Source organism: Somniosus microcephalus, chromosome 19 (genome assembly GCF_052327205.1).
Source record: "Somniosus microcephalus isolate GS21.2 chromosome 19, FLI_Smic_1.0, whole genome shotgun sequence".
In the NCBI taxonomy this organism is placed as follows: domain Eukaryota; kingdom Metazoa; phylum Chordata; class Chondrichthyes; order Squaliformes; family Somniosidae; genus Somniosus; species Somniosus microcephalus.
Window position 1 is genome coordinate 36,330,806 of NC_141005.1, and position 27,623 is coordinate 36,358,428.

Here is a 27,623-nt window from a genome sequence, read left to right on the forward strand (position 1 = left end):
AATGGCTTACCCCTTATCCTTAGACTGTGACCCCTGGTTCTGGACTCCCCTGCCATCGGGAACATCCTTCCTGCATCTAGTCTGTCTAGTCCTGTTAGAATTTTATAAGTTTCAATGAGATCCCCTCTCATTCTTCTAAACTCTAGTGAATATAAGCCTAATCGATCCAATCTCTCTTTATACATCATTCCTGCCATCCCAGGTATCAGTCTGGTGAATCTTCGCTGCAGTCCCTCCATGGCAAGAACATCCTTCCTCGGATAAGGCGACCAAAACTGCACAGAATACTCAAGGTGTGGTCTCACCAAGGCCCTGTACAATGGCAGCAGGTTGTACAGTTGTAGCAGAACTTCCCTGCTTTTATACTCCAACCCCCTTGAAATAAAGGCCAACATTCCATTTGCCTTTTTGATTACTTGTTGTACCTGCATGACAACTTTTTGAGTTTCATGCACAAGGACCCCCAGGTCCCTCTGAACTGTAGCATTTTGTAATCTCTTTCCATTTAAATAATAGTTTGCTTTTTTATTTTTCCTGCCAAAGTGGATAACCTCGCACTTTCCCACATTATACTCCATCTGCCAAATGTTTGTCCACTCACCTAGCCTGTCTATATCCCTTTGCAGGTTCTCTGAGTCCTCTGCACAACTTGCTTTCCCACCCATTTTTGTATCATCTGCAAACTTGGCTACATTACACTCGAACCCTTCATCCAAGTCATTAATGTAGATTGTAAATAGTTGGGGCCCCAGCACTGATCCCTGTGGCACTCCACTAGTTACCGTTTGCCAACCAGAAAATTACCCATTTATCCCGACTCTCTGCTTTCTGTTAGTTAGCCAATTCTCTATCCATCCATGCTAATATATTACCCCCAACTCTCTGAGCTCTTATCTTATGCAGTAACCTTTTACGTGGCACCTTATCGAATGCCTTCTGGAAATCCAAATACACCACGTCCACTGGCTCACCCTTGTCCACCCTGCTTGTTATATCCTCAAAGAACTCCAGCAAATTTGTTAAAACATGATTTCCCTTTCATAAAACCCAGCTGATTCTGTTTGACTGCAGTATGTTTTTCTAAATGCCCTGCTACTGCTTCCTTAATGAAGGACTCCAGCATTTTCCCTAATGACAGATGTTAGGCTAACTGGTCTATAGTTTCCTGCTTTCTGTCTCCCTCCTTTCTTAAATAGGGGGGTTACATTAGTGGTTTTCCAATCCGCTGGGACCTCTCCAGAGTCCAGGGAATTTTGGTATATTGCAACCAATGCATCCACTATCTCTGCAGCCACTTCTTTTAAGACCCTGGGATGCAGGCCATCTGGTCCAGGGGAGTTGTCGTCTTTTAGTCCCATTATTTTACCGAATACTGTTTCCTTAGTGATGGTGATTGTCTTTAGTTCCCCACTCCCTGTGGCCCCTTGATTATCCATTATTGGGATGTTGTTAGTGTCTTCTACAGTGAAGACAGATGCAAAATATTTATTGAGTCTGCTATTTCCCTGTTCCCCATTATTAATTCCCCAGTCTCATCTTCTGAGGGACCAATGTTTACTTTAGCTACCTTCTTCCTTTTTATATACCTGTAGAAGCTCTTACTATCTTTTTTAATGTTTCTTGCCAGCTTGCTCTCATAATTCATTTTTTTTAGTCATCCTTTGCTGGTTTTTAAAAATTTCCCAATCCTCTGGTCTCCCACCAATCTTGGCAACATTGTATGCCTTCGTTTTCAATTTGATACCATCCTTTATATCCTTAGTTAGCTATGGATGGTGCTCCCTTCTCTTAAAATATTTCTTTCTCACTGGAATATATTTTTGTTGAGAGTTATGAAATATCTCCTTAAATGTCTGCCACTGCATTTCAACTTTCTTAACCTTTAATTTGTTTTTCCAGTCCACTTTAGCCAGTTCTGCCCTCATGCCATTATCTTTGTTTAAGATCAGGACACTGGTTTGGGATACAACTTTCTCACCCTCCAACTGAATTTTAAATTAAACCATGCTATGATCACTCTTTCCTAGAGGATCCTTTACTATGAGATCATTTATTAATTCTGTCTCATTACATAGTACCAGTTCCAAGATAGCCTGCTCCCTGGTTGGTTCCATTACATACTGTTCTAGGAAAACATCCCGGATGCACTCTATGAACTCCTCCTCCAGGCTGCCATGGCCAATTTGATTTGTCCAATCAATATGGACATTAAAATCACCCATGATTATTACCGTACCTTTTTTACAGGCCTCAATGTGGGTGGGTGGGTTGAAATGATGGGCAAGACCTAGTTATGCTGGGAATTTGCTCCTTTGTTCATGTTGCTAATTGCCACCCGAAGTGGGGACATACCCCTTCTGTGCAGGTGTCGCCAAAAGAGGTGAGGCTGGCAGGGTGACATTGTCCAACAGAAAGACAAGCCACATCAATTGTCCTCAACGCTAAGTACGCCTGCATGATGCAGTTGTGCTTCATTTTGGGGGCATGATTCAGGCATACTAATGTGGCAGGACTAGATCCTGGCGGAAATGGGACCCACAATTGTTTCAAATGCCAGAACAATCATTTGGAAAAGTGGCAACTTCAGAATTTCGAACTATCTGAGCAGTTCATGGCCCCTCATGCTGTGGCAAGTACTACAGGGAAATTCCCCTCTTTCCTTCCCCCTATTGAGGTGGGCTCCCCAGTAATGCTACAAAAGGTGAGTGTGCCCTTCACCCCCCCCCCCCCCCCCATATGCAAATAATTCTGACCGAGATTTGGGATGAAGTCAGTAAGTGGCTGGAAGTCACAGGAATTTTGGGCCTTTAAGCACTTCAGTCTAAATAGAAGATTAAAGGGGATCTTGGTAAAGTATTGAATGGTACCAGTAGATGAAATGAATGCAGAAATTTACGTCCATGTAAGTCAAGCTAGTAGGACTACCAGATATAAAATTAAATTGTTGGAAAGTAAACTTAAAACAGAACTTGGGGAAGGGGGTGGGGTGGGGGGGGGGGGGAGCGGGGGGGAAGTTTACTGAAAGGGTAATAAAATGTTTGAAATAATACCAGATTAGGTAGAGTCAAAGATGTTGAGTGCATTCACATTATATTTAGAAGCTAGTCTGTTTGAGCTAAAGTACTAGAGGGCTGAACCTCATCCCTGACTTAATTTTCTTTAATGGGTTTAATTATGTTTGTGTATTAACATTTCCTATTTCTATGGCACAGGTAAAACTACGATGTCAGAAAGGAATTCCGCCCTCACTGCGTGGACGAGCTTGGCAGTATTTGTCGGGAAGTAAAGTAAAAATGGAACAAAACCATGGGAAGTTTGATGTGAGTATTAACAGGAACAAGTATTTACATCAGCTGTTGTTAAAATATTCACTCTTGAAAATTATTAAGAAATCTTAATGGATGACTTTACACCACTCTGTTTTACAGTACCTTTTACCCACCCCTTTCCTCCTGAGGTCTTTGACACCTTCACTGGAGTAAGGTTTCACAGTTGCCTCGTCCTCTGGTACCTTGTCCAAGTGGCTGCTGTTCAAATGTGATCCTTGGCAGTGAGTGCTGGCAAACTATCCACCAGTAAAGCACTTCACGTGCATTTCCTATGAGGGTCGCTCTATATGGGAACCCTAGTTATTTTTCTTCCTCTTCTCTAAACCTACCATGCCCTGGCTGAGCTCAGCTAACTCCGCATAGCTCAGGATTGAAACAGAATAATCTTTTTATGGATGAGATGTCTTTTTTTTTTAAATAGCCTTCCCTCAGGTACTGTACCCCCTAATCTACTGTCGTCATCCCCCTTACTCGAAGTGTTGTCGCCTCCTAAATCCACGCCCATCTTTACCATAACTCCATGTTTGAACCCCTCCAATCAGGTTTCTGTCCCTACCACAGTACAAACAACCCATATCAAAGTCACAAATGACATCTTATGTGACTGACCATGGTAAACTACCCCTTCTTGACCTGTCTGCAGCCTTTGACATGGTTGACCACACCATCCTCCTCCCGTGCCTCTCCTCCGATGTCCAACTAGTTGGGACTGCCCTCATCTGGTTCCATTCCAAGTTATCCGGGCGTAGCCAGAGAAATCACCTGCTGTGGCTTCTCTTCCCACTGCTGCACTGTTACCTCTGGAGTCCCCCAAGAATTGATCCTTGGTCACTCCTATTTCTCACCCTTTCAATTTTTTATAAACGACCTAGACTCTGATGTAGGGAGCAGCGTTATAAAGTTTGCAGATGATACAAAACTTGACAACGTAGTAAATAGTGATGAGGATAGGTGTAGACTTCAGGATGATGAAATGGGCAGAAGCATGGCAGCTGGAGTTCAATGCAGAGACGTGTGAAGTGATACAGTTTAGGAGGGCTAATCTAGAAAGACGGTCTACTATAAACGGCACGAGTTTGAGACGTGTAGATGAGCAGAGAGACCGTGGTATCCATACACACAAATCGTTAAAGGTGGCAGGGCAAGTTGATAAGGTTAAGACGTGACCTAATGGAGGTTTTCAAGATGATGAGGTTTTGATCGAGTAGATAGAGAAAAGCTATTTCCTCTTGGGGAGTGGATCAATAACCAGAGGTCATAGATTCAAAATCATTGGCGAAAGATCTATAGGGGAGATGAGGTGACATTTTTTCATTGAACGTTGTCGGGATCTGGAACACTCTACTTGAAAAGGTGGTGGAAGCTGATTCCATAAATAATTTTAAAAGGGAGTTGGTTGGACAGGTACTTGAGGATGAGGAACTTGCAGGGTTAGGTACAAAAAGCAGGAGTGTGGGACTAAGCACAACTGCTCTTTCAGCACAAGAACGACTGGCCAAATGGCGGCCTCCTGTGCTGCAGGTTACTTTGGTTCTATCTGCATGCTGCCCCTCGGCGACATCATCCGAAAACACATGGTCTGGTTCCACCCAGCTCTATCTTGGCACCACCCCTCTCATCCCCTTGACTGCCCCTGATTTGTTATGCTGCTTGTCCGGCATCTAGTTTTGGATGAACAGAAATTTCCTCCAATTGATCATTGAGAAGACATTGCTTCCGTTCCCTGGCCATTGTCTGAGGCTGAACCAGACTGATCGCAAACTTGCGGCCTATTTGACCCTGAGCTGAGCTTCTGACTTCAAATCCTCTCCATCACCAAGACCGCCTACTTGCACCTCCGTAACACACCCGTCTTTCCATCTTTCTCACCCCCACCCCCCACCCCCCCCCCCCCCCCCCCCCCCCCGGCTCGTCAACAAAGGAATGGTAAAATAGGCATGGCCTTGTAAAGTAGTCTGCTGCTTAAGTGCAGTTGTATATGTTAAAGTATTTTAATTATACAATATCCTGCTATGGTGCTAAGTTGTAGTTGGTACAGTTAGAAAGCTTATCAAACATTTTTATGCTGCATCAAAGTAACAAAATGTTGAAGTCTGGTGGTATAATGGTTGCTCCTTTCTTTAGGAGATGGATGGGTCACCTGGAGATCCAACATGGCTTGATGTAATAGAAAGGGACCTGCATCGCCAATTTCCTTTTCATGAGATGTTTATTGCTAGAGGAGGCCACGGGTAAGCTCATGGTTTTTTGTATTCGGTCCTTTTAAAAATGTAAAGCGCAATGTTAAAGGGAAGGGTATTGTTACCTGTAGAACAGTTTCTTTTTTTAAATGCTTTGATAAAAATGATCTATTTACATGACCCCTACATGAAGCCCTGAATCCATCCATCTGAAGTGGTACTTCGTGTAAGCAGATATGCTGGAGTGAGATGGGGCAGCTCTGTTTGAAGCTGCAACAAATAGAAGGATACAGAACTTTACAGTAGACTCCTGGAAAAAAGATTGTAATAAAGAACAAGGAGGTGCTTTGCGGGTATTGGTGGTGTCTTATCCCTTAAATATTTTATTGTACTCTTACTACTTGTGTGTAGATAATTACATTTCTGAATCATTTTGTAAGTGTCCTTTTATATTTTGTTTCTTTTAAAGCTTACTGCTTTAAATTTCAGTTGTGGCTCCGTGGTAGTACTCTCACCTGAGTCAAAAAGGTTTGGATTCAAACCCCACTTCAGAAATTTGAGCACATAATCCCAGCAGACACTTCAGTGCAGGACCGAGAAAGAAAGACTTGCATATATATCTCCCCCTTACACGATCTCGGGACGTCCCATTAATTCACCTTCCTCACACACTTTTTAAGGTTCAGTAACTCGTCCAAGCGAGTTCTTCCAGTGTTATTGATACTTGCTGTTAATGAAACACTGTATGAACACTGCAAAAAAATTAGGTAGCATTTTATTGTTAACTAGTAACTTTTTAAAAGGTACTGATGTGTGAATGCCCTCTCCAACTTGATTTTAAAATGGGAAATGTGATTGTAATGCTTAAATTTGAGGTGAGTTCAAGAGTTGAACGTGGGGAATCGTTATGTGGAACCAAGTAAAGACGATTATAAATTGAGACCTGAGGTAACTGAGAAGTAGCTGTGGCACCTACTTTAATGTTGATTTCATTCATGTATCCAAAAGAAAATCTGAATCTATTAATGTTCACAGTGAGGGAAGCGGAAGATGAAAATAGCATGTTCAGATCCAAAACTAGATCTAAATATCAAGGCAATGGTTTTTTTCTTGTTTCTTTTTGTCTCCTCAATACTCAGTTGATTCTTTGTTTATTTTAGGCAACAGGACCTTTATCGAGTTCTAAAAGCATACACGATTTACAGGCCGGAGGAGGGGTACTGTCAGGCACAGGCTCCAATAGCTGCTGTCCTTCTAATGCACATGCCTGCTGAGGTAACTGAACTGCGTATTTTTTCTCATTGCTTGAAACTAATTCAGAAAGTCTATTTGGAGAAAATGATGTTTGGCCATTAAAAATGTATGTAGAATAGGGAAGCTCCAGAGCAGTGTGTGTTGCAAAGTGGAGGCTCGCACTTCCCTACAGGGAGGGAAGGAGGAAGGAAAAATCAGAAGTAGAGTTGACCCTCACTACTGTTGTGCGTCTTGGTCTCTGCTTGCAGAGAAACCTCAACCTCTGAGCACGTGACCTAATTGACTGGGAATGGTGCCTGGTACATCTCTGGGAAAAGAAGTAAACTTTTAAAGGGTTGAGGAGAGGAGTGTGTTTTTAAAAAAAAATAATTGTTCCTTGTTCCCCCTTTCCTGAAAATAGCGATTCATACTTGTGTGAAATTCCACAGGTGGCAGCCTTCTGCTACCACATATAAGTGGCATTGTTTCCTCATGTATGAGGCTGCACACAGTGATGGCAGAACATACACGCCACTTTATGGGCCAGATTTTCCGACCCCCACGGGTGGGTACGAGGTGTGTACGCACCCATAGGAGCCTCGCAAGTGCTGGTTTCAGGCATGTGAAGCGCATGCGCTGAAAACCGGCACTTCCGATCTGTCAGAAATTCTCTTGACCGATCCTCCGCCTGGCCGGGAGAAGGGCCTCCGCGGGCAGAGTTCCGCTTTCTGCACGACCTCCGCCCGCTGAAAACCTTTAAAAATCTTACGCCTGGTTAAAGCATAAGCGTTTATAAAAAAAAAAAATCATTTATAATTTAAAAATACATGTAAAAAAAAAGTAAGTTTACTTTTAGCCCTGTAAAAAAACAAAAAAAACTTAATTTTTTTCAATAAATTAAATTTTTGTTTAAAATATTTAATGTAATTTTAACTAATTTTAAATGTGATTTTTAAAAAATGTATTTAATTAACTTTTTTTAAAGTGATCCCCATTCATACTTTTGACAGACCTGTCAAAAGTGTGAAGGGGAAATTCCCTTCTTTGGTTCCCCAGGGCCCACAAGATCCCAGGAACGTTTGCGAATTGCCTGTGCCCCCAGCGGGGGGTGTCAATTGCTCAAATTTCATATTCACAAAACAGTAGTAAATAGCAATTTTATAGCTTCACAAGTAAATTGATATCTCAATGAAAAATTAACTAGTTAGGAGCTACTAAACATTTTACATGCAAACAAATCAACAATTGCTAGTCTAAGGTTTACCCAATAAAAATCATGGCAGAGCAATTCAAAGCTCTTGAAATACTTTTTTGGACAATGATTTCATCGGCCATTTTTACCTTTTCATGGTCTGACAACTATGGGATCAAAAGGTTTCTAACATTTCTGATGCGCCTGCAAAAAATAGATCTTTTACAACGTGATTGAAACTTACCTATAAAATTCTTTTGTCTGTAATTACCTTCATTAAGGTTCTTTTATTTGGAGGTCTCTCCCGCTCCCAAAAAACTTGCACCTGCAGTTCAGTTTGCTATACAGGAAACTCTCGATTTACCGGCAGCTAAATAACCGGAAATCTCTGTTAACCGGCAAAATTCAGGAGTAGGTTCAGGTAAGTTTTACTTCATATTAGTGGCCTGTTCCTGCACCTGTTGCTAAGCAACAGGGACGTTTGGATCTTGTGGCCGGGTTCCTGCACCTGTTGCTAAGCAACAGGGAAGCCTGGATTTGTTGCTGTGTATGGAGCTCTCGTACCTTTTACTATACCTCCTATGTAATCCGGACTTTTTGATAAACTGGCACCACGCCGGTCCCGTTGGTGCCGGATAAAAAAGAGTTTCCTGTACTTGCAATTCCCTGAATGCCCCAGTCTGACCATATGCAGTGTTGCCCAGCATGCACCAACATGATTCTTTCACTGCAATTGGCAAAGTATGCCTCGTCTTGTAACAGGATTTCTGAGTAATTTAATTTTTAAAAATAAATTAAACAGCTGTACAGAACCCTGGCTAGACCACGCCTGGAGTACTGTCTTCAGTTCTGGGCACCACCTCTTAGGAAGGTTATATTGGCCTTGGAGGGAGTGTAGTGTAGATTTACTAGAATGATACCTGGACTCCAAAGGTTAAATTACGAGGAGAGATTACACAAACTAGGGTTGTATAAGGGGTGATTTGATCGAAGTTTTCAAGATATTAATGGGAACTGATAGGGTAGATAGAGAGAAACCATTTCTGCTGGTTGGGGAGTGTAGGGCTAGGGGACATAGTCTAAAAATTAGAGCCAGGCCTTTCAGGAGTGAAGTTAGGAAGCACTTCTACACACAAAGGGTGGAAGAAGTTTGAAACACTCCTGTAAAAGGCAGTTCATGCTAGGTCAATTGTTAATTTTAAATCTGAGATTATTTTTTCTTAACCACAGGTATTAAGGGAAAAGGTAGCTATATGGAGTTTAGGTTACAGATCAGCCATGATAAAAGTAGCTGTAGAATGATTTTTTTTCTGACTTTTTTTTATTAGCATATTTAACCTGCTGTAGAAATTTGCCATTAGTGTCTTGGTTCACAATTCCAAGTCTTTGTGTACCCCACTTGTCTGAATCCTGAAAGCTGATCTGGCAGAGTCCAATCTAGGAGAATATTCCACTAACCTAGGAAATATCTTCATTTGATAGATTTAAAAATATAAAGATAATGCCAACAAATATCATCATTTTCTAATCTTGCATTTAATGCCCTTATTTCAGTATTGCTGCTGTTCTTGAGCATGAGTAGATCTAATTGTTTTCTTTGTGTTTCATAGCAAGCTTTTTGGTGCCTGGTTCAGATTTGTGAGAAATATCTTCCAGGATATTACAGTGCTGGATTGGTGAGTTTTTAAACCTTCTACTGATAGGAACTATTAACTTTCAGAAATAGAAATCAGGAATGCCAACCACAGAATTACAGCGTTTTGGTTGTGCGCAGGGGGGAATGGGTGGCACAAGAGAACAGTGGTGCGAATTCTGTAGTTATGCACAGTAGTGCAGATCTCTTTCTATGTAACTGACTGACTACATGTATCTGAATATATGAGAAATATAGTCGAAAGATGCTCCCTTCACTCAGCTCATTTAGTATATTTGCTAGCCTCTCGGGGATATTTTTATCATATCATGAAGAAAAATAACAATTTTGCCTTCTGGAACAACAATGCTACCATGAATTTTACGACATTCAGTAACTAGTAACTATATGCTCAATAAGTTACACATGTAAGACCTGCTTCCTGCCAGTCACCCTTGGTTTCAATTCACTGATAATGTGCTGCTTGACTTGAATTCTCTGCTTCACATCATTAGAAACTGGAGCAGCACGATTCTGCTTTGGGTGCAGTTTATATGCTCACTCCCCTGTCCCTTTCTGATTGGACTGAAATAGACTAGGGGCGAGAATTTACTCCGAGCTTCTCCCACTCTGTCGCCGGAAGTTCAGCAGAGTACCCTCCCCAATTTTGATAAAATTCCTGCTATGATGCATTATTTAGAGACGTGAACTTCAGCTTTGAGCATTTATTGCTGTCACCTGATCTGTCAGTAATTCAGATGCCCCAGAAATGTCACAATCTATACAGGCTCTAAGAAAAAGTGCAGCTTTTATTCGCATGGCTTAATTTAATAAGATTGATTTATTAGAGAATTGTATAACTAGGTTTAAAAAAAAAATACATAGTTGTAGGCAGCCTTTTGGCTAAAAATCAGTTTTGTTTTTTAGTAAGACCTACATTTGAAAATCTTAAGTACATGATGTCTCAATTAAATAGTTCAGTTAAACACATTTCATAATATTGACTTTCACATCCACAAGGCTGCATTTTTAAGTTGTATAATCAAGGATATTGCTGCAATGCATACGTATTTTGCCTGTTGAGTATAGCTTGGGCTCTTCCGTACCTTCCCCAAGTACAAGCTTATAGACAAACCTGCTACAGAGGACAGAATTCAACCTCGAAACTTCCATTTCTACAAACACTTGGACATTGTACATTTCTTGCCCCTTCACACAAGGTTTTACTGTTCAGTTGAGACCTAGTTTCCCAAGTCTAGTTGCTAAACACAGTTGCCTTTATCTACTAATTTGGCAGCTACTCAGTTTTGCTGTTTTCCACCGTGAGGGAGCTTAATTTCCTTTCGCACTCAGACAGTGCTATTCTAGCCCCTGTTGCCAAAAGTTTTCTTCCAGCTAAAGTGTATTAAGTTTTATACAAAAGTGGCATTGTGTAGGAATCCCTCGTGTGAATCTAATACACTGCCAACTAAAGCTCTATAAATGAAATGCCATATTTAATTGTTAAGAAATTGGCCTGGATCCAAAGAGTACCTCCAATGAGATATTTATAAATTCCACAGATATGTACAGTATTTTACACTTGCAGTATCTAGTTGTAGAAAAGTGCCAAATTGCTGCTGTTGCTCTTTAACAAGATATGGTTTATTGGATTTTATCTATCCATGTGGAGTCTCAAATTTGCATGTTAAGCAAGCTGCCAATACTGCAGAAGGACAGTGTACATGACCTCATTGTGTGTTTCTGTAACTAGTAACAGGGTTACAAACTAGACTGTGCTGGAATGTAAAAGCAATATTTTTTGACTTTAGAACAACATGCTGAAACATGTCTAGTCTCATTACATCAAAATGTTTTATACAGGACATCTTGATTGATGTACTTTATTCCATCCAGCATCATTACTTTCATAAGATTCCACCTGAATGATGTTTTCTCCCATTTTCTATGCACCTCTCCTGAAGACATCGACTCTAGGTGGGATGGAATTCCATAGTTGTAGGCAGCCCTTTGGTACTTCACGCAGGTGTCTGTTAATGTGTGAAAACAGTGAGTGTGGTCAGGTGATTTGACTAAAGTGGGATCATACATGAGCCTGATCCTATTCACAATGCAGCTTCCAGCTGGAATTTCCCTTTCCTTGATCTTAGAGTATCGAAGCCAATTGTAGCACCCCAGCTAACTTAGAACGGGCTAAGGATTGAGCGGAGCACCTTCTGGTCTAAACAGCTCAGTACTACACTGGTTGGGGCTTTTCAATAAACCTTTTCTATGGATAATTTTAAAATATTGCTTTCAACGTCGCTACTAATTACCACTCAAGTTTATTGTGTATCTACCAAATGTTGAGTTTAAAACATCCAGATCAGGATAAACTTGACCTGTATCTGTGACTCCTACATTACCAACACAAACCGTAGTTGTGTGCTGATTTTTATACTGTATTCCAAAGATTGGTTTTGCATTTCACAACTATTTAAATCTGTGAAACCCCATCTAAGGTTACATAGTTTAAATACTGTATAAAATTGTGTCAAGCTAAACTTTTTTCAGATGAAATGTATAGAGCTTACTTTCATAACTATATGATTTGTTCTTCAGGAAGCAATCCAGTTGGATGGGGAGATCTTTTTTGCCTTGTTGCGCAAGGTTTCACCAGTGGCATATAAGCACCTTAACAAGTACAAAATTGACCCCATCCTCTACATGACCGAGTGGTTCATGTGCGCATTTTCAAGAACCTTGCCATGGGTGTCCGTGCTGAGAATTTGGGACATGTTCTTCTGTGAAGGTACATAATCAAAACTATTTTGTATTGTTGGCTATATTCACACTAGCATCATCCATCTGATATAGAGCTGAAGCTGAGATACAAGCTCACAGGAGACAGCCAGTAGTTCTCAAATGCATTTAATGGCCTGGCTGCTAAGAAGTGCATAAAAGCAGCTTGGCTGACCTGACTTGGAAAATTTTCTCCTCTCCTTCCTCATTAAGCATCCAGCTTTTGCTATGCATCTTTCCAATTGCACAGCTAGGATTGGGAACTCTCTGGGGAGTCCTGAATACTTTCCCATGTACTATCTTGTAATATGGTGTTGAGCATCATGAAGTGCTACTAGTGTTCTAAATTTGTGTCTACATGTGTGCCATATAGTGTATTGCTTCACTGATATTTTAGGTGCTGCTGACTTCATTAGCAGAAGTGAGATGAGTTTGTGCAGTCGCAACCCAATTTGTAGAGCGCATAGGCCACAGAAAAGTTTGTCCTAATTGTGGTAAACCACTGTTTGTTGTTGTTGCACACTGTTGTGCCTATGCATGCCTCAGCTGACTCCGCCCCTGGCTCCACCCACATGCCCGGGTATAAAGGTGACTGCTCTGCAGCCCCCTGCCCTTTTGGATACCAGGCAACCACGAGAGGCATGCTCTGTTCTTTGCTAATAAAAGCCTGTTAATTAACTCTCTGTCTTTTATGAGGAATTGATAGTGTATCAATTTTATTAGCAAAGCAAAATGTCGGGTCCAAATGTTGAACAGCAGGAGCTGCATCAACCGACGGCGCCAAACGCTGAGCAGCAGGCGCTGCTGCGAGCCCTCAGACCAACATGCCTGGACCTAGACCCCCAAGAAGCGGGTTCGGCTACCAAATTAGCACAATGGCTGTGTTGCTTCGAGGCTTACCTGGAAGCCTCAACTGTGACCCTAGACGAAAACAAGCTGAAAATCCTGGCCTCAAAGGTGAGCCACCAAGTTTATACTCTAATCCAGGACGCGACGACCTACGCGGCGGCTATCGATCTGCTTAAAGGGCAATACGCACGCCCGGTAAATACGGTCTATGCCAGGCACCTCTTAAGATCCCGCAGACAGCAGCCCGGGGAATCGGTGGAGGCTTTCCTACGGGCACTGCGGATACTCGGCCGAGGCTGCGATTGCAAAGAAGTATCAGCCGCAGCACACACGGAGGGACTGATCCGAGATGCTTTCGTTGCGGGTCTAAGGTCCGACTACTCCCGGCAGAGACTGTTGGAGAAGGGAGAAATAGACCTGAAAAAGGCAGTGTCCCTCGCGCTCTCGCTCGACGCGGCCCATAGGAATATGGACGCTTTCTCCCCTAACCGCTCTGCACCGTGGACACCGCAACCTTGGGTCATGGGACTGCCACCTCCAACTGCTGCAGCGATGTCCAAGGCACAGAAATGTTATTTTTGTGGCCAGGCAAAACACCCCAGAGCACGCTGCCCGGCGAAAAACACCACCTGCTCCGGCTGCGGGAAGAAAGGACACTATGTCAGCGCCTGCAAAGGCAAAACCGCTAACGCCAGCAGCGCCGCGTGCGAACCGTGGGGGCAGCCATCTTGTCCGCCATCTTGGGCTCCCCCAGCCGCGTGGGGATCGGGATCATGGGCGCCGCCATTTTGTCCGCCATCTTGGACGCCTCCAACTTCAATCACGGGGGACCCGGACTCGACCACCGCCTCATCTGACGACCACATCGACTCGCTTAACCATACGCTGGCCTCCGTGACGCTGGACCAATCTCTCCCTCATCAACTGTCCAGGTCCATGATGGACATTACGGTAAACGGCCGCGCCACTACCTGCCTTTTTGACAGCGGGAGCACGGAGAGTTTTATCCACCCCGACACGGTGCGCAGTTACTCTCTCCAGGTCCTGCCGACGCACCATCGGATCTCTATGGCTTCCAAAGCCCAGTCAGCGGACATCGGTGGCTACTGTGTGGTGACCCTTTCGGTACGGGGCACAGAATACAAAAATTTTAAACTTCTGGTCCTGCCCCATCTCTGCGCTGCCGTTCTACTGGGGTTGGATTTTCAGTGCCACCTTAAAAGTGTCACATTGGCGTACGGCGGACCCCTCCCCCCACTCAGTCTGCAGCCAGCAGCTTTTAAATCGCCCGCCGCGCACCATCTGCAGCCTCTCTACCCTTAAAGTCTCCCCCCGCTCCTTGTTCGCTAACCTCACCCGCGACTGTAAGCCCATCGCTACTAAAAGCAGGCATTACAGTGCCGGGGATAGGAGTTTCATTAAATCCGAGGTAGCGAGACTCCTGAAGGAAGGGATTATTGAGAGTAGCACCAGCCCATGGCGAGCACAAGTGGTGGTGGTGAAGACTGGCGGAAAACAGCGCCTAGTTATCGACTACAGCCAGACGATCAATCGCTACACCCAGTTGGATGCATACCCACTCCCCCGCATATCTGACATGGTCAATCAGATAGCACAATACCGGGTGTTCTCGACGATTGATCTGAAGTCGGCATACCACCAGCTCCCCATCAGGGCTGAGGACCGTCAGTACACAGCTTTTGAAGCTGACGGTCGTCTCTACCACTTCCTCAGAGTTCCCTTCGGCGTCACCAACGGGGTTTCAGTCTTCCAACGGGAGATGGACCGGATGGTTGACCAGAACGCGCTCCAGGCCACTTTCCCCTATCTAGACAACGTCACCATCTGTGGCCACGACCAGCAGGACCATGATGTTAACCTAGAGAAATTCCTCCGTACGGCCCAGCGGCTGAACCTAACATACAACAAGGACAAATGTATGTTTCGTACCACGCGCCTTGCCATTCTTGGCTGCGTAGTGGAGAACGGAGTCATCGGCCCCGACCCCGACAGAATGCGCCCCCTTATGGAGCTCCCCCTCCCCCACTGCCAAAAAGCACTGAAGAGATGCCTAGGGTTTTTCTCGTACTATGCTCAGTGGGTGCCCAACTATGCGGACAAAGCCAGACCCCTCATCAAGTCCGCCTCCTTCCCCCTGACAGCAGAGGCATGTGCAGCCTTCACTCTCATTAAAAAGAGATATTGCGAAGGCCACAATGCACGCAGTGGATGAGTCCATCCCTTTCCAAGTGGAGAGCGACGCATCCGACTTTGCCCTAGCTGCGACCCTTAACCAGGCGGGGAGACCCGTGGCCTTTTTTACACTATCAATTCCTCATAAAAGACAGAGAGTTAATTAACAGGCTTTTATTAGCAAAGAACAGAGCATGACTCTCGTGGTTGCCTGGTATCCAAAAGGGCAGGGGGCTGCAGAGCAGTCACCTTTATACCCGGGCATGTGGGTGGAGCCAGGGGCGGAGTCAGCTGAGGCATGCATAGGCACAACAGTGTGCAACAACAACAATAACAAACAGTGGTTTACCACACTAATTGGCACTAAATTCCCAGTCTCTCTGGAGTTCAGTGGGTAGCTGATATGAGAAATAGAAAATATAATTATTGCATTAGCGGTGTTCTGCTGAGGATGAGCCCAAGATGTATTGTTGGGAGTGCTTTACCCTGTAATTAACCATGCTATAACTGGCCAAGAATGCTGGATAATAACACTAAGCGCACAAAACGTGAAATGTCTCATTTCCCAGCACCACCTACATTCCTCACGGATGAGCACCATGATTATAAAATAAACAAGATTTAAAAAAAAATTAAAAATAACTGCCATAAGTGAGTCTGAAGCCACACAATGGTAGCATTTTCCTTGAGGTTGTTTCCCAAAACTACTTCTATTTGCAGATTAATTCAGACCAAGCTGGATAAACTCATGGATAAAGGGAAATCAATAATGGCCCGGAATTTGCAGTCAGCAGCGAAGCAACGGCGCTCACCGCTGACCTCGAAGAAAGTTGCCCATAAAGATCTAGCGATCTCTGTGGCTTGAATTTCAGCGCTCCCCACCTTTGTTCGACTCTGGCGCCAAATCAAGCGAATTCTAAACATCCAGCAACAGTGATGTCATCAAGCTGGCTAAGCAGCCAATCACATTGAAGAATTCTCAGACAGCAAACCAGGAAGTAAAATGGACAGATCCTAATTTACTTTTTATAAATTTTAGAGCGAAATATAGATTGGGACATACATAGTTCAGCTACTACCTTAATCATCATAAACTTAAAAAAATATATCTCAAAACTTGTCATTCTTAATCATATTAATGGAAAAATTTGACATTCCACAAATATAAAATTAGTTTTCAGGGCCAGAACAGTTGTTCAGCAGTCAGTACGCCATTAAAAGCCCAGTTACACCTTTCAACAAGGATTAAAGTTTTAGGTTTTTTTTTTAACATCGATACAGGTATTCCATCCTAAAAGGGGAAGTTTTTGTCCTTTGTATGTGATTTCAATTGATTGCCAGCTCTGGGGAGTTCCATAGTGCAGCCTGTGATGGAGCAGTGAATGACTGACTGACTGGATTTCCCCATTTATCTACGCATGAGCTAAATCCTGAAGTTGTGGTCAGTTGCAGAGGGGTAATGATGGTCAACACTGACAGTATTGCTGTCCTTACCACTGCAAAATCTGGGCGGCTATTCTGTTTTCCAGGACTTTGTACCTTATGGCATAAAAATTATTTGAAAAAACTGGAAATTACCAGTATGAGATCATTTTGATATCCTATTTTGCTCCTTATCATTCATAAAATTTGAAATCCTGACAATTTGAATGTTTTGCCTCGGCATTCAGCAATTAGTTTTTTTTTGTTCACTGTCTATTTTAAGAATAGAATTTTTCTGTTGCTGTGCTTTTTACTCTCTAGTTTGAGCCCTTGGTCAGCTGGATGAATGTTTCTAAAGGTTGTAATCTACCAAAACTCCCTGGATTCTGGAGAGGTCCCAGTGGACTGGAAAACTGCAAATGTAACACCCCTATTTAAGGAAGGAGGGAGACAGAAAGCAAGCAACTATCGACCAGTTAGCCTAACACCTGTCATTGGGGAAAATGCTGGAGTCCATCATTAAGAAAGTGATAGCAGGACATTTAGAAAATCATAATCTAGTCAAGCAGAGTCAGCATGGTTTTATGAAAGGGAAATCATGTTTGACAATTTTGCTGAAAGGGAAATCATGTTTGACAATTTTGCTGGAGTTCTTTGAGGATGTAATGATCAGGGTGGATAACGGGGAACCAGCAGATGTGGTGTATTTGGATTTCCAGAAGGCTTTTGATGAGGTGCCACGTAAAAGGTTACTACACAAGATAAGAGCTCACTAGGTTGGGGGTAATATATTGGCATGGATAGAGGATTGGCTAACTAGCAGAAAACAGTCGGGATAAATGGGTCATTTTCAGGTTGGCAAACTGTAACTAGTGGGGTGCCGCAAGGATCGGTGTTGGGCCCTCAACTATTTACAATCTATATTAATGATTTGGATGAAGGGACTGAATGTAATGTAGCCAAATTTGCTGATAATACAAAGATAGGTGGGAACGCAAATTGTGTGGAGGACACAAAGAATCGCCAAAAGGATATAGATAGGCTAAGTGAGTGGGCAAAAATCTGGCAGATGGAGTTTAATGTGGGAAAATGCGAGGTTATCCACTTTGGTAGGAAAAATAAAAAAACAATTTATTATTTAAATGGAGAGAGATTACAAAATGCTGAGGTACAGAGGGATCTGGGGGTTCTTGTACATGAATCACAAAGTTAGCATGCCGGTGCAGTAAGTAATTAGGAAGGCAGATGGAATGTTGGCCTTTATTGCAAAGGGAATGGAGTATAAAAGTAGGGAAGTCCTGTTACAACTGTACAAGGCGTTGGTGAGACCACACCTGGAGTACTGTGTACAGTTTTGGTCTCCTTATTTAAGGAAGGATATACTTGCATTGGAGGCAGTTCAGAGAAGGTTCACGAGGTTGATTCCTGAGATGAAGGGGTTGTCTTATGAAGAAAGGTTGAGCAGATTGGGCCTATACTCATTGGAGTTTAGAAGAATGAGAGGGGATCTTATTGAAACATATAAGATTCTGAAGGGGCTTGACAGGGTAGATGCAGAGAGGATGTTTCCCCTGGTGGGGGAATCTAGAACTAGGAGGCATAATTTCAGAATAAGGGGGCACCCTTTTAAATTGGAAATGAGGAATTTCTTCTCAGAGGGTCGTGAATCTTTGGAATTCTCTTCCCCAGAGAGCTGTGGAGGCTGGGTCATTGAATATATTTAAGGTTGAGATACAGATTTTTGAACAATGACGGCTATGGGGAGCGGGCAGGGAAGTGGAGTTGAGGCCAAGATCAGATCAGCCATAATCTTATTGAATGGTGGAGCAAGCTCGAGGGGCCAAATGACCAACTCCTGCTCCTACATCTTGTTCTTATGTAAGATACCTCCCATAACCATTTAGTAACTGCAGCATTATTTTTACATTATTCTAATAACAAACTTTGTAGTTCTTTTACATTCTTTTCTGCATCCTCCATGTGATATAACATTATTTTAAAATCTGCTTCAAATACAATCATTGGTGCAAAAATTGTAAGCTATCTTGACAAAATTAAACTAATAGCCAGTAGTTCCAGGGTTGAAAACAATTCTGTTCCTCATTTGACGTGGCAGTTCCCTAGCACAATGCAGATTATGTTTGACCTTTGCAAGCTTGTTCACAAAGCTGAATTTTCATTTTGTTCCTGATGATGTTAGTGTGGCCAATTGTTATTTGTTTTTCCATTTTCTGTTCTACCCAGGTGTAAAGGTGATATTTCGCGTTGGCCTCATTCTGCTGAAGTATACTCTTGGCTCATCAGACAAACTGAAGAAATGTCAGGGCCAATATGAGACCATGGAAAAACTTCGCAGCATTGATCCCAGATATATGCAAGAAGGCTTTCTTGTGCGAGAGGTAAGGGTCCGGTCAAAATTACTGCCTTTCCATCTGAATGCATGATGATGGAACTAGTAACATTCTATTGCAATCCCTGCTGAACTGTCTTGAAGTGGCATGTTCTTTTTGAAAATTTGTGCGATCCAGTCAGAAGTCTTCAGGAGAGAAAGATTGGCAAAACTGTTGTGTTCCAATTTAAGGCAGCTAAATGGCCACTGGTATGGGGGAGGGGGAAAGATATTGGTCAACCTTGGTCATGTGTAATACAACAACAATTTGCATTTATATAGTGTGTTTAATATAGTGAAACGTCCCAAGGCGCTTCACAGGAGCGTTATTAGATAGAATTTGACACCGAGCCACGGAAGGAGATATTAGGACAGGTGACCAAAAGTTTGGTCAAAGAGGTAGGATTAAGGAGCGTCTTAAAAGGAGGAAAGAGGTGGTGAGACGTTGCAACACTGGAGAGAGTTTTGGATGAGCTTAAGTTTACGGAGGGTGGGAGGCTGGCCAGGAGTGCATTGGAATAGCCGTGTCTGGAATAGCCATGTCTGGAAGCAACAAAAGCATGGATGAGGGTTTCAGCAGCAGATGTACTGAGGGTCAGAGACGGTGGATATTACGGAGGTGGAAATAGGCAGTCTTAGGGTTGGAGAGAATATGGGGTCAGATGTTCCACTCGGTCAAGTAGAATGCCAAGGTTGTGAACCGTCTGGTTTAACCTCACAGTGGCCAGGGAAGGGGATGGAATTGGTGGCTAGGAAACAAAGTTTGTGGCGGGGACCGAAGACGATAGCTTCGGTCTTCCCGATATTTAATGGGAGGAAACTTCTGCTCATCCAGTATTGGATTTGGACAAGCAGCGTGACAAATCAGACAGTGGAGTGGCCGAGAGAGGTGGTGGTGAGGTAGAGCTGGGTGTCATCAGCGTATATGTGGAATCTAATGTGTCGCCAAGGGACTGCATGTAGCTGAGAAATAGGACGGGGCCAAGAATTGGAGGACTCCAGAGGTAACGGAGCGGGAAGAGAAGTAAGGGTTCAGTCAAAATTACAGCCTTTCCATCTAAGTGCAAGACGATGGAACAAGTTACATTCTATTGCAACCCATGCTGAACTGTTTTGAAGGAGATTCTCTAGCTGCTACTGGATAGATAAGCATGGATATTACCAGGGAAACTTAAATTCTTTGCTACAATTTTAATATGTTTTAATATTCCATAAACTATATTAAGTTCTAATTTTTTTTTTGACTTGATTAACAAAGAAATGCCTCGACTAATTACAAAAATCAAAGTAAACCTAAACATCTGATGCAGTTATCAGGAAAATGTACTTTTTAATCGAACTTTGCAGGCAAAGATTAGTTGATATGAGTGAATCTGGATGGACTGTGTGCTTCTCAAGAAATTTCTGGATTGAGCCTGCACTTTCTGTTGCACATTACTTCAGAACAATGTGGTTCCCATTTGCAGGGTTTTCACTTTCGAATCACGTAACCATTTTAAGACCATTGTTCTGTAATTCGGGTCACTTGTGCACTGGTTTGGTTGGGCTATCTGATTTCCTGTCTATAGCCGAACCATACATGTAATGTCTTCATTTTAATTGTGTGGTTTATTTTGTACATTTCAGCAGTGCTGTTAATACTGGAGAATTAACAGTGCATTAAGATATTTTGAAAACTAGGTTTTGTGCTTTCGTTATGCCTCTGAAGGGCCTTGGGGCGTTTTGTTCTATGTTAAAGACGCTATGTAAGCTGTTGTGCCAATTTGTTTTGAGGGTTGATAGCTGAAGACTTCCTGCAGTGGACAGTATTACAACATTCTCTTATACTGTATATTTCAGTGGTTCATAAATTTTCCTTGTGTAATCACAGAAAAGGAAATGATTTTATTAGTTAGCTTTATCCTGTAGAGGAAATACTTAGTGTTACTATCTTTCAGAAAGTACTGTTGATGGGTGCTGTTGTAGGCCATTTCAATGCTAGAAGTATTATTTTTGACTGGAAAAACAAACTGACCACAGAGTAACATTTCAGCTTCCCCATAGATAGCTATTTTGGGTTTAGTTGCCAGATAACCACAGGATGAACAAGTAGCAAATAATGAATGAAAATTGTGGCCATCAGAATTTGATTTGACCTGAATTTGTGTTAACGCACTACTAGATAACTTCCATAAGTTAACAATTTGTTTACACAGATATTCTGTCTAAACAGATTGCAATTTAGCATTTGTCAGCTCACAATACAATTGAACATATATATTTAAAAAAGGAAGTTGGCTAATAGTGCAAATACTGTTCACAGCATGATTCAAAATAGCTCAATGGGATTATACTGTGTTCATTCCATGAACGACATAGATACAGTATCAGATTTAAATATTAAAAATCAGTAACTTGATTTAACCAGGATTGTGTTGATTCATTAAAAATTAACTGATTAAATTGAATTTGAAAAACTTTTGATGATTACAATAGAATCCTCAAAATTGGAAAGCATCAGAATATGATTACAAAATTGATGTTTGTTTCATTAGGGAGAGTGCTATCAATTGAGATTAAATCAACAAATGTATTTCTACTTCAATAGTTGAATTTTTATTTGCTGCTGTTTTTGTACCTCTCCACCATTGTCCAACTGGGTGGTACAATTCCTATCCTTTGTAGCCAGAAAACCACCTGCGTTGGCGTCTCTTCCTGCTCCTGCATCGTTACCTCTGGCGTTGCCCAAGGATCTATCCTTGGTCCACTCCTATTTCTCATCTGAAAATACAACACCCAGCTCTACCTTGGCACCACCTTTCCCGAACCCTCCAATGCCTCTGGTTTGTCACGCTGCTTGTCCGACATTCAGTATTGGATGAGCAAGGATTTCCTCCATCCTCTTTGGAAAGCCATTGTCTTCAGTCCCTACCACAAGCTCTGTTCCCTAACCACCGACTTCATGACTCTCCCTGGCGACTGTTTGAGGCTTAACCAGACTGTTCGCAACCTTGGTGCCCTATTTGAGCCTGAGCTGAACTTCTGACCCCATATCCTCTCCATCACCAAGATCGTCTACTTCCACCTCTAACATCACCTGTCTCCACCCCTGTCTCTGCTCATCTGCTGAGTTACCTATAGACTAGATAAACTTGAGCTCGTCTAAAACTCATCTATCCTAACTTGCATCAAGCCCCATTCACCCATCATACCTGTTCGCTGACCTACATTGGCTCCCAGTCTGGCAACACCTCAATTTATACCTTCCACGCTTCGCACCGCCCCCCTCCCCCAACCCCCCTCTAAACCTCTGTAACCTCCTCCAGCCCTGCAACTCTCCAAGAACTCTGCACCTCCAATTCTGGCCACTTGCCCATTTCAGATTTTTCAACTCCACCATTGGCGGCTGTGCCTTCAGCTGCCTAGGCCCTAAGCTCTGGATTTCCTTCCCCAAGCCTCTTCTCCTTTAAAGACCACCTCTTTTCACCTGTCCTAATTGGGGGGGGGGGGGGGGGTGGGTGTGTGTGTGTGTGTGTGCGCGTGTGCGCGCGTGCGTGCGTGTGTCCTTTTTCCTCAGACAAAAATTGTTTGGACCGTATACAAAAAACGTTCAAAAATCCACTCGTTAGCGGTTGACCAATCCTACCTCTCATTAGCGTTGAGTGACGTGCTGCTTGACCAACCCTACAGTTCACTCACCTGATGGTTGACCAATCAGTGCGTCATGGGCAGGTCCTAATCCTCCAGTCTCCCCAAACTTCGCCGCCATTTTTCCATCCCCACAGGGACAGCAGCAGCAAAAGAAACCCCCACATTGCGGCTCCCGATCCCGCCCCGCCGGAGCGGCAGGTAAGTTCGGCTCACTCGGGCCATGCCTCGCAACCGCTCGGCCCGACGCGCACACCGGTCGGGGCAGCGGCCGGCCGTCAGCCGCGGGGGAGCTCAGCTCGGGTCCGTCTCGGCCCGACAGCCCGGCCGCGCCTCAAGCACTAGGCCTCGCACGGCCGCTATCACAACGGCACCGGGCCTCAGGCGCTAGGCAGGGAGGGGGAGGGAAGGGAAGGAGAGGACAGCACGAAGAGGGGGAGAGAGAGAGGGGGAACAGGGGCAGGGAGACCGCGCGGCCCAAAATTGCCCTGGCAACGCCGGGCACCCCCTGCTAGTACTATATAAATGAAAGTTGTTGTGCTGGTGCAAGTTTTAACTCTTGCTATAGTACAACTGATGCCAAAGTGCAAAAGCTCCTGTGACACTCAGTCCTCAAAAGGTTGACTCTTGTCACGTCATCCTTTATGGGCTTGCACTTTACAGTATGGAATAGCTTAGTTGCTTGAATAGAAGGCCTTTTATTAGCATGGCAGTCGACATATATTGGTTGGTTGTGGTTGAAAACACATCCCAAAAATCATTACGGCTCCATGAATTTAATATAAAGTGCCTCCTAGCAGTTAATTACGGAGTGTTCCAAAGCAGTGATGCATCAATGAATTTGTTCAGATGTCGATGACTGAGAGTGAAGTTCTAGTTAATATTTTTGAAGGTTAAATTGTTTAATACTCAGACTTACTTATTAAAGTCAAGGAAGAGTACTTTGTTATAGTTTCTGTAATTTTAGATAAAATGACAAACTCCCAAGCATTTTGATTTGGTAAAAATGTTTGTTTTCATTATGAAAAAGGAAGCAGTATGATATGAGGTCATTTGTCAGTTTTGTTCAGGAATGCATGGTAAACATGTAAAACAAGTTGATGTACAACATTCCAAAAAGCAACGTCTATTTATGAAATCTATTGGCTACGGGCACACCCAGTACTGACCTGGTAGAAACCAGGGTTGCCAAAACGGTCATAGATGAAACTTGTATTTCCATCTACAAATGAGGAAACAAATCAGGCTACCAAACAATAAGCATGGGTGGTACCAAGCCACGCCCCCAAATTAAAATAATTGGTGGGTTGAGGCAATAACACGTTTTCAAGGCTGCCCCAAAAAAATTAAAAATTAAAAGCAAAAAACTGCAAATGCTGGAAATTTGAAACAAAAAAAGCTGGAAACTCACAGCAGGTTGGTTGTTATCTGTGCAATGAACAAACGCTCAACGTTTTGTGTTTATGCTTTTCTTTAGAACTGAAAAATAAGAGACAAACAATTAACAGAAGCAGAAAGAGGGAAGTGTAAGGAAAAAAAGAGGCAAACAGAAACATGATTGTTGGATGATGTAACGTCCTCTTAGTTAAGTGATGGAAAGAATCATTAAAGAAATGAAAGAAACCAAAGGATGTGTGAATAGCTGGGCAGTGGAAGGAAAAGGCACAAAAATGAGAGAGCTGGGGCTCAGGTTTGAAACTAAAACAAAAATTGCTGGCAAAGCACAGGAGGTCTACCAACTCCAAAAAGAGAGAGAACAGGTCAATAGTGGGCACAGCTACACCAACCCCACCCCCTCCCATCCCAACAGCAACATAACTTTGTTTAATCATTTTGATCTGGAAGTTTAAAAGCCATCTGATCAGTTCTTTATGACTGTATGGTGGTCATTAAATCTGTGTTCAATTTACCACTGCTAGTGAGTGAAGTTAATTGCAATTATCATAAAACTCATCCATCAAACAGTAGGTCCAATATGCTTTGCAACGGATTGTACGTTCACACTCCCCCATATTTCCCACATCATTATTCCCACAACTGTGTGTGTTTTGATGGGCTCCGTGCCAACCCTGAATGCCCTAGACAGGCAGCCATGATGGTTCATGAGAGTTATGGGGATCTATGCATTGTAGATGTATGGCAGACCTTTCACTTATTTGGAAAGGATTTCACCGTTTACTCCCAACTTACACAATTTCAACTGCGTCTTGATTACCTTTTGAAACAGTCCCACCTGGCTTGGGTGCAGAGTTGAACCATTGATGCTGTTGCCATCTCTGACAAGGCATCGATCACTATTCAGCTCATGTTAGACAAGCTACCCTCTTATCCACGACATTGTCGACTCAACGCCTCTCTCCTTGGGGACCCATGAATTTATAATCTCCGTTCGTATTTAACTTACCCAGTTATCTCCAAGACTGAGCGCCCCGACATCACCCTGACAGTACTATGGGAAAGCGCAAAAGCAGTCTTTAAGGGGGCCACTCAATCGCCTATTCAAGAGCCAGACCTTGCAAGAGGCTTCAAACTTGGAGGGATCCGGAACATAGTGGGTGAACTAGAAACCCACCATTAAAGGTTCTGCATGGCCAGTGCTGAAAGAGCCCTCATTCAGGTTGGTCGTTATCTGTGGAATGAACAAACGCTCAACGTTTTGTGTTTATGCTAAACAACTTACCCTGTGGGTGCTGAGTGGACGCTCTGCTTTACCAAAGCTAAATCGTTTTGAGCAGGGGGACAAGCCAGCAAAACTTCTAGCATGCATGTCCTGTGCAGACAAACGTAGAATAGAACCATCACGTCAATCCTAAAACCATCTGTGAACCCACTGAGATAAACGAGAGTTTGCTAGGTACTGGGTCTCCCGCTACATCTCTTGAGGTACAGACCACTCAGCAAGAAGCAGAGCGGCTGCTATCTGACTTCCCATTTCCTCCCCTCGGATGAAATTTCACAAGCATTAGATGCTCCAATTTCTGCTTCTGAAATCCAGCATCCTGTGCCAGGCCTGCAGTCCAGCAAAGCACCAAGGCTAGATGATTTCTCTGCTGAATTCTACAAAGTGCTCTCCCCTGATGCTGACAACACAATATTATTTCACCAAATGCTGGTGATGTATACCCTTCCCGACTCATTCAAATTGGTCACAGTCATTTTAATGCATAAGAAAGGCAAGGACCCCAATGCCTGTGCAGCATATCTTTCGTTATTTGTGATCATACAGGAGTGGCCAAGATCCTGGATCTAGGTTGGACTAAATTGCCTCCGGTCTAATGCACCCAGACGAAACCGGGTCAATCCAAGAATGCATCTTGGCAAACAACACCAAACGACTGTTCAATATTGTGCACTACTGCAAGAGCAGAATTGCTAGCCCTGAAAAAGCCTTTGACAGAGTAGAGCTTCCTCATCCCTGTGTTTGAGCAGATGGGCAACTCAAAATCCTCCACCACTCATACCTTACCCTGCGCAAACTTAGAAAATTCCACCCAATCCAGACAGACAAGTGTTGGCAGAATTAGTTCTGTCACACATCTTTTTCTGGCAGCAGTAAGATGCATCCTCTGATGTTGCATAATCCAAGAAAAGTGACCTAAGTGCCTGAAACATCTGCCAGTCAGAGCCAACTTCCCACCCATCCCAGTCTCTCAAACAGGGCTATTTGCTGAGGAGACAGCTCCCACAGTGTCCACGAAGACACGTTGCTGTTGATGTATTGCAATACTTCATTCTTCCCAGCACCCTATATTACTCCGGCCCAGTCATCAAGCATTCCTCACCCTAATGTATTGATATACCTATCAATTCGTCCAATAAAAAGCGACGAGTTAGGAACGTAACTAAAGGTTTTTATTGACTAAATAACAGAGCCCACCCTCGTGGGTGATCGGGTCCAACATGGAGGAATACCAGCCAGTCAACTACCTTTATACCTGGGCAGGTAGGTGGAGCCATGGGCGGAGTCGGAGGTGGTCAGCCCAGGTATAACAGCGCGACAAGAGGCGACCTCGTATAGTGATACAACAGTGATAACTATAGTGTAACAATACAACAGTGATAACTATAGTGTAACGATAGTGAACGATAAAAGTGGTTTACCACATGTGTATAATTGTGTAACTACATATGACTCAAACTGCAGTTACCTGTGCTCTAGCACAGACTCTGTACAAAGCCATATCCGAATAGCATGTACTTGTATAAAATAGAGGTAATATTCATGTCTGTGATTCCTTACAGTGCTTTCCTGATCTTGGTTATGCCATCAATGAACTAGGCAGAGGCCACATGCTCTCCCTGTGGAAGGAATGACTTCATCTAGGGGCAGAAGTTGTTCAATGGCCCTTAAGACAAGGGTAGCAGAGTCATTCAATAGTTCCATCTCACAGGTGCAGGCTTGGTTTTGGATGTGGGTGGGGGGGAAATAAACCATCATAGAAATCCTGAAAGGACAATTGAGCCAAAAGTTTGAGTTAGGGGAAGATTTGGTTCCAAACTTACCAAAGTGCCCTTCAGGATTAGTCAGAATTATTTTGGTGCCATTGTAACTAGGTGGAGATATTTCTATTCAGACCAGGATGCGAAATGTTATTCTGACAGTATTCCTTCAACAAGGGGTCCAAATGGTATTTGAAGAGCATTTTGGGAGAGTACTTATTAGGTGTAGTAGGTAAAGTTGATATGCTGGCAGGCAAGCAAACACAAACCCTTGTTAAATCATTGTAGATCACATCAACGTCATCATCGAAGAGTTTGATGCTAATATTTTTTTTTAACGACGTTTGTGTCTGCC

At 43.2% G+C, this 27,623-nt stretch overlaps 1 protein-coding gene across 1 annotated transcript in view; it reads left to right on the top strand.

Annotated features, from left to right (window-relative positions):
* The window catches only part of tbc1d10ab (TBC1 domain family, member 10Ab), a 79,791-nt gene that overhangs the window by 47,074 nt on the left and 5,094 nt on the right, over window positions 1-27,623 (top strand). Inside the window, exons 3-8 of the mRNA XM_085961553.1 lie at window positions 3,213-3,320; window positions 5,454-5,560; window positions 6,670-6,784; window positions 9,545-9,610; window positions 12,169-12,358; window positions 19,057-19,211. Coding sequence (XP_085817679.1) covers window positions 3,213-3,320; window positions 5,454-5,560; window positions 6,670-6,784; window positions 9,545-9,610; window positions 12,169-12,358; window positions 19,057-19,211 — 741 coding nt within the window. The remainder of the gene's footprint in view (window positions 1-3,212; window positions 3,321-5,453; window positions 5,561-6,669; window positions 6,785-9,544; window positions 9,611-12,168; window positions 12,359-19,056; window positions 19,212-27,623) is intronic.